At 40.9% G+C, this 14,017-nt stretch overlaps 1 protein-coding gene and 1 pseudogene across 1 annotated transcript in view; one reads left to right on the top strand and one right to left on the bottom strand.

Moving 5' to 3' along the window:
• LOC140337974 (solute carrier family 13 member 1-like) overlaps window positions 1-14,017 on the top strand; it is a gene marked incomplete in the record, with an annotated part of 38,121 nt that overhangs the window by 5,017 nt on the left and 19,087 nt on the right. Inside the window, 6 exon segments of the mRNA XM_072421880.1 lie at window positions 2,819-2,947; window positions 3,208-3,344; window positions 8,385-8,560; window positions 9,038-9,071; window positions 10,608-10,653; window positions 13,040-13,078. Coding sequence (XP_072277981.1) covers window positions 2,819-2,947; window positions 3,208-3,344; window positions 8,385-8,560; window positions 9,038-9,071; window positions 10,608-10,653; window positions 13,040-13,078 — 561 coding nt within the window.
• Window positions 6,412-7,073, bottom strand: LOC140337975 (large ribosomal subunit protein uL13-like; annotated as a pseudogene).

The following is a 14,017-nucleotide window of genomic DNA, read 5'->3' as shown; positions in this document are numbered from 1 at the left end:
GCAGTACCAGGAACTTTGTGCAATATTCTTTTATGGACTGGAAGGGGTCTGGACAAGAAACGCCCATCTTGTCAGGTTTCATTTTAATGGTTTCTTTTGTCAGTTACTAGAAATCCTAGCTGTATATTGTTTTAGGTTGCATTCATACCTTTCAAGTGCAGTATGTTATGGTTATGAAGTTTGAGTTGTTAACCTGTACTTTGTCCGTGACACCACCTGTAAGATCAATTGAAGGCTAGAACAATGTTCTCTTTCTTGTATAAACTACTTATTCTATCACACCCTATCCTCTAGCATGTCATGGAGAAGAACAAAGACGGACATGTTTGAAGTCTAGCCTAGGTAACAACCAAGTGACCATAAGAGTCCAAAGACAGGAATTGTGTTATCTACAGGGGAACCAGGCAAAAAAGCCTAAAAGAGAACTATTGCAGACACCTCACCTAAGAACTAGTAGAATACCGAATATCAAGATTTTTGTTTCAGGGTTTAAGCACATTTAACATTTCGTTTTACCATGATAGCATTCAGCAGTCTGTACAGAGGGCAATGATTCTGATGCAGAAAGACTTTGCGAATGGGTAGCTAGAGACTATGCCCTAGGCTGCCTTAGCAAAGCTGTTCGGAATTGGAATTGCTAATATTGATTGTCTCTATGGATTCATAAAATGTGAAGTTTGATAGATCACCTTTAAATCTATCATTATTATTTTATTATTATTAAACAGGATTTATAAAGCACCAACATAATATGCAGTACTGTACATTAAATAGGGGTTGCAAATGACAGACAGATACAGACAGTGTCACAGGAGGAGGAGAGGACCTTGCCCCGAAGAGCTTACAATCTAGGAGGCCTATATATAGGTTTTCCCCTCTCTCTGGGTTCTTTTTGCTTATTACTGTACAGTAGAAGGTGTGAACATGCACTGACCACAGACACGTGTACAGAAAATCTGGAGATCTGATGCAATGTCCATGACCGGTTTCACGCACGGCACGTATAGAGCCCAAACTTGTGCTTAGGGAAATTTTATGTACAGTATAAGTCAACGATTCCTTCAGATGACACAATGCTTAGTCTGTTTCAGGTTTCTATGCCTTCAGTGTACACACACATTACTGAATTGCCTGCATTCACTCCGGTATAGTAAAGGCTTCTCAAAGAAGAAGTGTTAAAACTGTTAAAAATCGGAAAACATTCAAACCCTGCTGTGACATGCAGGAAGTCTGCATACTGGTGGTTACACATCTTAGATTACATACTGAAGGCTCCAGACATGATGGTGTCTGAAACTAGGCCGGCAATGACTATTCATACAATGGTCAAACTTTTATTTGCTTATAACGTATAATGGGATAGTATAGATTTTTTGTTTTTATCTGTGCCTGCTAATCGCCTGCGACCACATATATTACTCCAGTAATGGTTATTATTACAATATATTAAACTATAATATTATAGTGCCAATATATTATGCAGCGCTGTACATTAGGGGTTGCAAATGACAGACAGATACAATGACCCAGGAGAAGGAGAGGACCCTGCCAAAAAGAGCTTAAGCTTGAATGGCATTTCTCATGGCTGGTTTTCTAGTTGTAACAACAGGAGAACATACCTGCTTAATATATGTAGCCTCCTGCAGTCATGATGAAGGCTTCTTATCAGATGGCCCTCTGTGAGTTCAAATAGGACACAGAAAATGTATCTGATAAAGTCAACAGCATAGCGTAGAAGATGTCCGGTCCGGCACTGGTACTTTCAACATCAGTAGCTGGTCCCTTTGTCCTGTATCAGTATAGGATTATGAACATGGGTTGCAAAACAGTTTATTTTACCTTACCTTACTTTGCACAGACTCTCCAAGAGGTATGGTGGCATGCTCATCCTAGCTTAGTATCATAGACGACTGCATCAATTCAAACACATATTTGTCATCAGTCCCATGACACATGGTCATCCTAGAGGACGTTGAATTTTAGGTCTAGCTATAGGCCTGGTTTGAAGGATATGCCTGGGGGCCTTGATTAAATGTGTGGAAGTCTTTCACCAGATGGTCCTTTAAATCAGCGGTCGCCAACCAATGGTCCATGAGAAAATTTTCGTGGTCCACGGCTCTGTTCCTTGTATGGACACAAGCCGGACACTCTCCCATTTCAGGCTCAGACCTGCTTGCTAAACATTCTAGGGGGACAGTAGCACAGGGCTATTGACACAACTTTTGTTGTGTCCAGAGTGCTGCGCTACTTTCCCTTCCAAATTTAGGTCTGAGTCTGCGGTGGGAGAGTGGGCGGGTTCTTGATTTATGACGTCACTCGGGGAGAATTGTCTTCCCCTTTAGGTGACACATGGCTCCCTGCGCATGCGCGGTCCAGATTTCGTAGACCATGAGGTCCATAAGGTTGGCAACCACCAAAAGGTTGGAGACGGACAGACATTGACTCATATATATTATCCTTTGCATTATCTATACCAACATGAATGTGGTTTTTCTCCAATAATGAATCAATAGTAACAGTCTCGGATGTCTGAGTTGTCCATACTAGCTGGGTGCTGAGATCAGGCTTGCAGTGGAAAGAATCCTAAAATAATATATAGGAAATCACAGGGTTTGCTAGAAGTCCATAGGACAAGTAGGGGATTCGGAAGACTTGTGACTCCTTTTTTAACCATATAGTTCTACAAAGGTAAATCAATGATTGGAAGGGCTGGTCTGAAGTTTATCAATATGATAGGAGGTCAAGAAATGTCCCATCATTGAAGCAATAAGTGCACATGTGATGACAATTTTTAAAATGTAATTTTTTTTTTTTTCAGGAAGCAGCATGTGCTTATGTACTACTGGTCACGGCCTCATACTGGATCTCAGAGGCCATTCCTCTGGGTGCTGCGGCTCTGGTCCCGGCATTTATGTTCCCACTTTTCGGTATCATGAAGTCAAGCGAGGTTAGTATACTCTCCTTTGTAAAAAGACCTACATTTTGTTCCCTTTATATTTCTATAATATTTATTATAATCTGTTCCATATTTTACCACTAAACATTTTCTTGCGTTTGGAAGTAAATATATTTTATGTTTAGGTAGCCTGCAGGTGAAGCTTTGTGTTTGCTTTGTGGAGTCTCATTGTGTAGCCACTTATATATGTATACATAAGATGTATTTTCTGATACGTTAGTGGATGTCCAACCAGTATTATTTTTTTACAGGTAGCATCAGAATACTTTAAGGACATCCACCTGCTTCTGTTTGGTGTGGTCTGTCTTGCCTCCTCCATCCAAAAGTGGAACCTGCACAAGCGGATAGCACTTTGGATGGTGTTGTCTGTGGGAAGCCAGCCTGGCTGGTAAGATTCCTTTTGCTGTTTTCGTCATTTTTGCTTGCACCGACTTGTCATTATCTAGCTGACAATTAGCCTCTGCACACTGGGACTACATTTCCCTCGATTCCTGGCTACTTTTGTACAGAAATGGTATGCTTGGTCTCCTGCGTCAGAAATACAGCTGGTTGTAGGACAGTGCAGTAGTTTACCTCTAAAAATAAGTTTCAGTAATTTTGAAATCTGCACACTCCCAAGAGTCTGTGCATTGGAGGTCACACCAACCAAGTCAATATGCCAGGGACACATTTGCCAACGTCCATCATTTCCCTATAAAAATCATCAGCTAACAATATGCTACTAAACATCACTTAAGCTACGTACACACGTCAGATTTTTATCGCCCGATAATCGGCATCGGCCAATTATCGGGCGAAAATCTGCCGTGTGTACAGTCGGTGTCGTCGATCGTCCGGACGACCGACCTGCCGGATCCACGGACGATGGACGACAGCCGATCGTAATAAAAGGGAAGGGGAGAGCGCGCAGCAGGGTGCCGCTCCATCGCTCTCCCCCTCCCCTCTCCATAGAGCATGAACGGTGCTGTATGTACAGCACTGTTCATGCATCGTGCACTCCCTTGTCGTTGGAAAGGATCGTGAAAGATCCTTTCCAACGACAAAAATTGGCAGTGTGTACGCAGCTTAAGACTGAATTGCTGTGGATTTCATGAAATTGTAGTATATTTGCTAACAAGATGCTGGTCTTTTCCTAAAAGTAGCACAAAAGTAATATTGGCACTGTGTTGGTTTAAGGAAAATTGCTTTGCTTTCTATTATTAAGACATAATAGCAAAAACCCAACAAATAAATTTAATATATTGTAGTTTACCAGTCCCTGAATGTGGAGGCTGTGCTTTTTTCTTTCCAAGCTGACATTTTCAGCAATGACAGAAAATCTGTTGACTTTGCCAGAAATGCATTGTCCTTATATATGTTTTTCACAGAATTGAGCTGGAGTGCTTGGGAACATGGCTGAGCATGCTGCAGTCACAGACTAATTAGACTAGATAGGAAGTTTGAATCTTTAAAATTGTGAATACATTTTGCAGTATTTTCCCTAGAAGTGTTTTAAGCTGTGCTACGTGGTAATTGTAGGTAGGTGATGGCCCCTGTATTGTGAATTTTTCGGTAACCACCCAAAAACAGTGGGGTGTTTACTGAGAAATGCTGGGTGGTGCGCACAGCTAATAGGGGCTGGGGAGAACACTGCAATTTGGTTTAGATGCACATTCTGAATTTGCATTTTTTTCTTATTTCTTCAAACTGGTTATCTTTCATCAAATGAGCTTGCTGTTTTTTTTACTTTATACTATACTCTCCTTGGTCCCTACCTTTGCTCTATTCAATGCTACACTCTGTCTGTATCTTCAGAGTTCAACACTTCCATGAGTGCGCCTCCCATGTGGCATGGTATATAGCAGATTCATCCCTCCTGTGTGGCTTGGAAAGGGCAGGTTTGTGCCTCCTGTGTGGCGCAGTATGGGGCAGGTTTGTGCCCCTGGTGTGGTGTAGCTTTGGGCAGGATTAAACGCTTATAAAAACAGTTAAAATGCTGAATGCAGCAGAATGTAAAGTTAAAAAATTTAGTACTACCACAGCATAGTACAGTGAGTGATAAATGTTTTTGATGAGATACTACTAGATTGTAAGCTCTTCGGGGCAGGGTCCTCTCCTCCTGTATCACTGTCTGTATTAGTCTGTCATTTGCAATCCCTATTTATTGTACAGCGCTGCGTAATATGTTGGCGCTATATAAATCCTGTTTAATAATAATAATAATAATAAAATGAGGCTTTTTCTTATATTCATCTCAGGCGATGTCAAAGGACAGGTTCACCCCTCCTGTGTGGCATGGTATAGTGCAGGTTTGCGCCCCTGGTGTTGCGTGGTATAAGGCAGGTTTGCACCTCCTGTATGGTGTGGTATAGGGAAGATTTGTGCCTTCTGTGTGGCATGGTATAGGGCAGGTTTGCACCTTCTGTGTGGCACGGTATAGGGCAGGTTTGCCCCTTCTTTGTGGCGCAGGATAGGGCAGGTTTGTGCCTCTTGTATGGCGTTGTAAAGGGCAGGTTGCACCTCCTGTGTGGTTCAGTATAGGGCAGGTTTGCAGCTCCTGTGGGCTGCGGTAAAGGGCAGGTTTGCACCCTTGGTGTGTCTCAGCATTGGGCAGGATAAAACACGTTTTTAAAAACAGTTACCATACTGAAAGCAGCAGAATGTGAATTAAAATAAATATAGTGCTACCACAGCATAGTACAGTGATAAATGTTTTTGATGAGATAAGGCTTTTTCTTATATGCATCTCAGTTGATGGCATTTTCTCAAGAGAGCCAAAACTTAAAAGCTTTTAATTTATATTCTTTTATATTAATCTACATTTTATTGCGGAGGCTGCTGGGCAGTTGTGCAGAGATGTGTGGAGGGCCTAACACAGTTGTATAGTTACTTCTGGGGAAAAAGTGATTTGGCTGTTACAAAGACGTCACTGAGCCTGGTGTCTCCTTACACGGTGATGTCACAATCCAGATGTGGGCGACGTTTCAGCTCATTTCCTGCGATTGCACATAAATGAGTATTCAGTGGCTGTCAGGAAATGCAACCGCCTTGTGTGGGTTTAATAGCTCTAGTTGGAGATATAAGACCTCTTACTGCAGTGCAGTTTTCTTGTATTAACAAGCTGACCATTCAATGGAAAACTGCAACTTTGTTTTCAAGGTTGTCCTTTATTAAGTTTGTTACTTTATGTTTCTTATTTCTACAATTTGTGCATCTACTGGACTCGCTTAAAGATCATTTTTCCCTTTTTTCAGTAAATATCACTGATTTGTAAAACTCCAGAATAATACTACAAAATAATTCATTTTATTTGTCTATGAAGATGTTTTTTTAGCCACTTCTGTAGGGGGACATTCTAGCCACCAACTTAAGAAGCTTTTTTACCACTGACCCCGGATAAATTTGATTTGGCAGGGGTTCCCAAGACCGGAAAGTTTTTTTTTTTCAAATATTTTACTCCAAGTCTCTGGGCATATTTAAAGGAGAACACCAAACTTTTTCATGACTTCTGTGTACTTTGCAATTTTAGTTTCAACGTTTCTCTGCTTGCTTCTTTAGTTTCATGATCAGCTTCTTTTTGGCATAGTGCAACCTAGCCTTTGCCTTCCTCTTCTCCTCCAGAGTGGCAGTGACTGCCTGGTACTTCCAGCCAACCTCATGGGCAAGGCAGCCAAAGAGAGCAAACTTGTGCGTTGGCTTCAAGCGCATGATCTTCAGGGCAGCGAGGACCACCATGCTTTCTCTTGTCATAAGGAGGTGGGATATCATCAAAGACCTTCAGTCCCTCCAGAGGAGCCTGTCTTCGCCTAGTCTTGTGTGGCAGCATACCTCTTTCAGTCCTCCAGAAGATGCAGCTAGGTGCCCTGAAGTGGTATGGACCACGGGAAGGGTTTGTGTTTATACGTTTACACAGGAAAGCAAGGTACTTGAGTTGGTTGTGGTAGAAGTTGCCAGAAATGTTGATACCTTCACATATCACAACAAACATCTTGCGCCCAAGCAAAACTTGCTTAGCAACAATGGCGGCGAGACGACCAAGGAGATGTCCTCTGCCATCTAGGACCAGAACTTGACTTGAAGGCTTAAATCCACCACCCAACTTTTTGGAAAAACCTGGGAGATCGCCTTTGAAAACTTCAGGAGGGATATTCTTCAGATTAGGTTGGTCCTTGAGCTCGGCCTTTGACTTTGGCCTTAGAGTCCGCCATCTTGTGCTTTCGGTCGAGAAAGAGCCCGGAAAGTTATTTTAGTGGTAAAACAATTGAGAAAGTCTGTTCTAATACATCATAAATTGGAACTAAAGTTCCATTTTAGGTTTCTATGATCAGGTAGGACATTCATTTTTCCATGCATGGCAATGTCCCTGCAATAATGTGTCTTACCTGCCTGATCGCTCTGGGTTTCTGCTCCCAAAGCTGAACTGTGCATGCACAAGGATTCCCTTGAGTGTGCAGGAAATAAATGAACTCCTGCATGCCACGGGAGTTACATTGTCGGGGCCTGGCCTATCAACATCGCTGAATATCATCTAGAGGAGGAAGAAGAAAAGGAAGGTGGCGGCGCCCTACAATGGATCGTGGTTAGGTGAATCACATGGGATTAGTTCAGCTTTCTGTATGATTAATGTATTATTTAAAATACAAAAGGTTTCAAACTGTAGAAAGGAAAAGCAGCAAAGGTGAGTTAGTTTTGCTGCAGTGTTCATGCAGTAACACAGGAACCAGTGATAGAAGGAGAGAGCGGGGTGACGGAGAGATAAGCTCATTGTTGTGGCCTAGGAAGTATAACATACCTGCACCAGATTAAAAACAGGACTCCTGCTCTGCCAAAATGGGCTATGTTTTGAGGCAAAGTAGTTTAAATCTCATAACAGGATATATAGAAATACAAGTCACCCAAGTCAAGTCATGAGAAAAAGAAAGTACACCCTGGTTCAATTCTAAGGGTTTATGTATCGGGACATAATAGAAAACAAAAACAAACCTGGTTCTAAAATTATTTATATCTAATCTCAGATGTAAAACCATGCACAACAGATTCTACTATGCCATTATCTGACAAAAATGAAGCCAAGAAATGGAGAAGCCATGTGGAAAAACTAAGTACACCCCATGATTCAATAGCTTGTAGAACCAACCTAAGCAGCAATAATAATCATAAGCAGTAACCTTTTTTTGTATGACTTTATCAGTTTCCCATATCGTTGTGGAGGAAGTTTGGCTCACCCCTCTTTATAGCATTGCTTTAGTTCATTGAGGTTTGTGGACAATCATTTCTGCACAGCTCTTTTAAGGTCCGGCCACAGAATCCCAACCACATAGAACTTAAATAAATTGGTAATATATACATAGAACTGATATTTTACATATATTTAAAGAGACGTTTACTGTATCTTTCACCTATGCTTTTGATTTATGTTTACTGCAACATATTTTTTTGTATTTCTAAGGCTTCTTCTAGGCTTCATGAGTTGCACGTCTCTTTTGTCGATGTGGTTAAGTAATACTTCCACAGCGGCCATGGTGATGCCCATTGTAGATGCCGTACTCTACCAGCTAAGCAGTGCTACTCCCGAAGAGAAACCATTAACAAACACTAAACCAAACCCAGCATCAAAAACTGAAGGTATGAAAACTTTGGAGAAAGTCATAAAGGGGGCGGCTCAGTGAAAACCATGCAATGTCTGTTATGGGGTCAATGTGCCTTGAGAAAGGGACTCTGTGCGGCCCCGAAACGTTGGCTTTTTCAACATGTAGTGACAGTACTGTTACAATAAAGCAAGAATCCTGTTTTTGAGTGCTGTTGACTTCTGTTTTCAGTTAAATGTCAACTTTTTATGGTTGGTCATCTGCTAGCAAAAATGATTTGCATGTAACCAGTAATAATTGGAATCTGCAGTTATGTAAAAAACCTACACAGTGGAATAGTTCAGCAAATGTAGTAGAATGATTGATAAAAAATAGCAATTGTAAAGGAAATAATATTGATATCATTCATAGTATACACCCTGAATGCCCAAACTACTGATCTCATCCATACAAATGTATATAAATCCACATCTATACACTACAATGTTAATTTGTAATATTTTATTTTTAACAGACATGAAGATTGATCTTGCAAATTTTCCTGAAAGGTAATTATTACAATTTTTTCATTTTAGAATTACAAAAACTGTATTTGCTCAGACACCTGATCTCTTTTCTGTGCTCTTCACTGAATATACTGACACTACATGTGATGTGTGGATGATCAGGGGACTGCTGCTATTAAAGCCGCACTGGTCACTTCTACAATTAATCTAAGGCTTGCAATAACCCTTTCAGTGAAAGAGTTAAACTAGTTATTTAAATCCACATATTGGCAGCACGGTGGCCCAGAGGTTAGCACTCTGGCCTTTGCAGCGTCCTAGGTTCAAATCTCAGCCAGGACACTATCTGCATGGAGTTTGAAGCTTCTCCCCGTGTTTGCGTGGGTTTCCTCCGGTTACTCAGGTTTCCTCCCACATCCCAAAAAAATGCACTTAGGTTAATTGGCTTTCCCCCGAAATTGACCTTAGATTGGATTAATGACATCTGACTATGGTAGGGACATTAGATTGTGAGCCCCTTTGTGGAACAGCTAGTGACATGACCATGGACTCTGTACAGAGCTGCATAATATGTTGGCACTATATAAATAGTGTGTAAAATATTTAAAACTTTAAAAAGACTTTAATTTTACCCATAGGTAAATCTCCTATGCCCTGTGATTGTAGAGACCCCTTCACCTCCACAAAATCGATTGGTTGACGAAACCCTGTAAAAGTATATGTCACATATTTACGTTCTTGGTGGGTGTTGAGCAAAATCTTTATTTTCTATATATTTTAGGTTATGTTCAGACCAATGGTTTTGCATAAGGGTTTTTCTGTCCCCTCACCCCAGGACATGTGTACAGGGGGGCCTATTATCCATTTCCAGACAGGCTTAACGCAGCCCATAAAATAAACACTCCACCCAAAGACAAATTATAATAATGTTCTTTAACTAATACTTACCTGCAGGATCCAACAATGTGTAAATAGAAGATCCAATGACAATCAATCCAGCGCCTGCTAATCCCTGCTGTACTAGTGACAGCAGCTGAACCCAGGTGGATGGAGGTGGGAGGTCCTGTCACTGTTTTCAGCCAGTCCAGCAATGGGGCAGTCAAGGACAGCTGTACCAGTACAAGCGTTTGTAAGGGCAAAAATTCTTGTCTGAAACTGTTTTTGGGTACCTAACTGTGGACAGTAGATGCCCAGGGAGTGGTGAATGCCACAGTTTTCACTGCTAGTCTTAACTTAAGAGAGTGAATATTTCATTCTCCCTTCGTGTTGGGTTCTCCTAAAGGACATAGAAAGAGCTTTTGTCCATTTGTTACCATGATCAGCTGTAACAGACAAAGATATCTTATTTCTTTCCTCTGCCCGGTATTATTCGATTGCATAGTTTATAACCGAGGAGGAATTTATTAACTATCGGACCTGCATCTGTTCAGCATTTGAATTGTGACAGCAAAGGGAATGCTAAAATTGTACCAGAGTGAGCATTTCATGTAATCTAAGAATCATCATTTTTTCCTTGCTGGGAAGTAGGAACGGCCATGTGAAAATATTGACTTCTGAATTCCATTTCTGCTTTTCTTTCAGCAATAATATTTTGGATAATGGAACGTCCAACACTGAAGAAAATGAGGTTTGTTGTCTCAGACCTTCCTTTATTTGTTCTTGTTGGATGCTATTTTCATTTTGATTACAACAGCAGGTAATGGAGAGGGTATAAAAATGAAGCCTGTTTTTATAGCTTGTCAGTCTTTACTTTATTTTGTAAAAAAATTAATGAAACTTACCAACTGGTATGATCTTTGTTCATCAGAACTGTTCATTATATATACAGTGAGGGAAATAAGTATTTGATCCCCTGCTGATTTTGTACGTTTGCCCTCTGATAAAAAAATGACCAGTCTATAATTGTAATGGTAGGTTTATTGTAGGTGTGGGAGACAGAATAACAACAGAGAACCCTCAAAACCCAGTGCTCAAAAGTCAGAGCTTGATGTGCATTGTAATGAGTGAAATAAGTATTTGATCCCCTATCAACAAGTCTGGAGACCGGCTAGGCCACTCCAGGGCAGGGCCTTCATGTGCTTCTTCTTGAACTACTCCTTTGTTGAACTACGCCTTGGCCGTGTTTTGGGTCATTGTAATGCTGGAATGCCCATCCACGACCCATTTTCAATGCCCTGGCTGAGGGAAGGAGGTGCTCATCCAAGATTTGATGGTACATGGTCCTGTCCATTGTCCCTTCGAAGTGGTGAAGATGTCCTGTCCCTATAGCAGATAAACACTCCCCAAGCATAATGTGTCCACCGCCATGTTTGACGGTGGGGGATGGTGTTCCTGGGGTCATAGGCAGCATTCCTCCTCCAAACACAGCGAGTTGAGTTGATGCCAAAAAGCTTAATTTTCGTCTCATCTGACCACAACTTTTTCACCCAGTTCTCCTCTGGAACATTCAGATGTTCATTGGCAAACTGCAGACTGGCCTGTACATGTGCTATCTTGAGCAGGGGGACCTTGTGGGCTCTGCAAGATTTCAGGCCTTCACAGCACAGTGTGTTACCATTGCAACTCCACGAGGGGAGCCCCAGACCGATGGAGATTGACATTTATTTTGTGTTTCTTCCATTTGCAAATTATCGCACCAACTGTTCGCCTTCTCACCAAGCTGCTTGGCGATAGTCTTGTAGCCCAGTCCAGCCTTGTGTAGGTCTACAGTCTTGTCTCTGACTTCCTTGGACAGCTCCTAGGTCTCGGCCATGGTGGCTAGTTTGGAATCTGATTGATTGCTTCTGTGGACAGGTGTCTTTTATACAGGTACTGTTACAATCTTGGAGTAGGAGCACTCCCTTACAGAGGGTCCTCCTAACCTCAGCTCGTTACCTGCATACAGTGAACACACCTGGGGGCCTGAAATCTTGCTGGTTGATGGGGGATCAAATACTTATTTCACTCATTACAATGCACATCAAGTTTTGACTTTTGAGCACTGGGTATTTGAGGGTTCATTTGTTGTTATTCTGTCTCCCACACCTACAATAAACCTACCATTACAATTATAGACTGGCCATTTCTTTGTCACAGGGCACATGTACAAAGCAGAGGATCAAACATTTCTTTCACTCACTGTGTATATATATATATATATATATATATATATATATATATATATATATATATTTCATTATATATAAACAATTTAGATCCATGTGCTTATGTACAGCCTCGCAAGGTTTTGATGGGAATAACATAGTGGGAAAATTCCTTCTTAGGCTGGAGGACATCCCTAACCTTCCTTTCTCATTGATCACTCAATGGATAAAGGGAGGCTAGGGATGTCCTCCAGCCATTCTTTAGGGTAATGATAGAATGGTGGCCAATGGTTTTGGAGACTTGAGATGGAATATTATACTAGCTGGTCTACAGTCTTGCAATAGAGGTGTATGCACATCCAAGGACATAAACCTATATATAATCAACCTATCAAATAATGGATTTTGTATGGTAGCACCCTTTGGGAGCAACGCTTTAGTCCACTAAGCAGTTGCTGAGGAGAGAGAAATTATTTTGGTCAAATTACCATCATGAAATGGTAGAAGAGCCCTGTGAAGCCCTTTTTACATAATGGTGTATCTAAACCCATAAACACAAATTTATTATATATCATCTAATCTGTACTAAGATCCAGTCACTGCATACTTTATTTTCACCTGGTGATTCTAATGTCCAAAGGTGAGAACACTTACTCATCATACTGTATATGAGGGAAATCATTGCCACCCCAGGATAGGTCTTTAGAACACCTCCCACTGTCCCCTTGTTACATACAGAATCCTGTACTCAACAGAGAGCACAAAACGTTATCAGCTCACATAATTTTTGGCAAGTTTAACAGATTTTTTCCCATTATTAAACAGATATAACAAAATTGTTTTATTGGCCTATTGGTCCAGACCTAAAAGCAGTAAAAAAGGTTAATTGTAGGAGTAACATTTTTATTTTAAATGTATTTTTTTTTCCAGGAAGAACCATCTTTTGAAAGCAGGCGATACTCAAAGCAGGTAACAAACTCAGGCTATATTAAACCCAATGTAGTGTCTTGGTAATGTTTGTTCCCATTCTAAATGATATCACTCAGGATTTATTGGCTGACATTTGATGTCTGTGTTTGTTCCCCCGATAGTTACAGTAAATTACAGACAATAGATGGAAAATGAACAGGCCTCCTTAATAATGTTGGTCAAATATCTCACTATTGGATTTGACAGCTATTCAATTAAATAGTGAGATATTGTTCGGAATTTCGAATGCCGAATTCGAACACCATTGAAGTCACTGATGGGGGAATTCAGGTTATTTTTAGGGACTATTAAGGGCTGAAAGAGCAATCAGATAGCTCTTGGAGCCCTTTAGTAGATGTATGTGTTCTTGGATAGAGTTTTCTATTCAAGAACACAGGGAGTCCTGTGTTCTTGGATAAAGAAACTCTATCCAGGAACACATACTACAGGGCTGCAACAGATTGATTGTTGTTGTCGCACTGTACTAGTAGTATGTGTTCTTTAAATAGACTTTCTCTATCCAAGAACACAGGGCACTAGAAGTGATTAATGGGGAAACTTGTCCCCATTCAACCTCTAGTGCCTGGGGATCGCCTGCAGTCACAACTGTGACCGTGGGAACTGAACTCCAGATGAACTCTGTAGTTCCACTATGATCCCTGGGGCACTACAGGTTTATTAACCTGTAGTGCCCCGGGGGTCGCACACTTTTCTTAATGATTGTAGCCATGGCTGAAATCATTGAGAAGATGCCCCGCACTAGAGGTATCTCTTACTCTGTCTGTAACACATTTCCAGCACAGTAATATGATACATTTGTTAAATTTTTCTTGCAGTGGATAAAGGAAAAATGTAACAAATGTATCATATTACTGTGCTGGAAAGTGTGTTACAGCGTAAGAGATATCATGTCATTGTAGGATAACCTGTAAAAAAAAA

The sequence above is a fragment of the Pyxicephalus adspersus genome, chromosome 9, assembly GCF_032062135.1.
Source record: "Pyxicephalus adspersus chromosome 9, UCB_Pads_2.0, whole genome shotgun sequence".
Classification (NCBI taxonomy): domain Eukaryota; kingdom Metazoa; phylum Chordata; class Amphibia; order Anura; family Pyxicephalidae; genus Pyxicephalus; species Pyxicephalus adspersus.
This window is presented reverse-complemented; position numbering and strand designations above follow the sequence as displayed.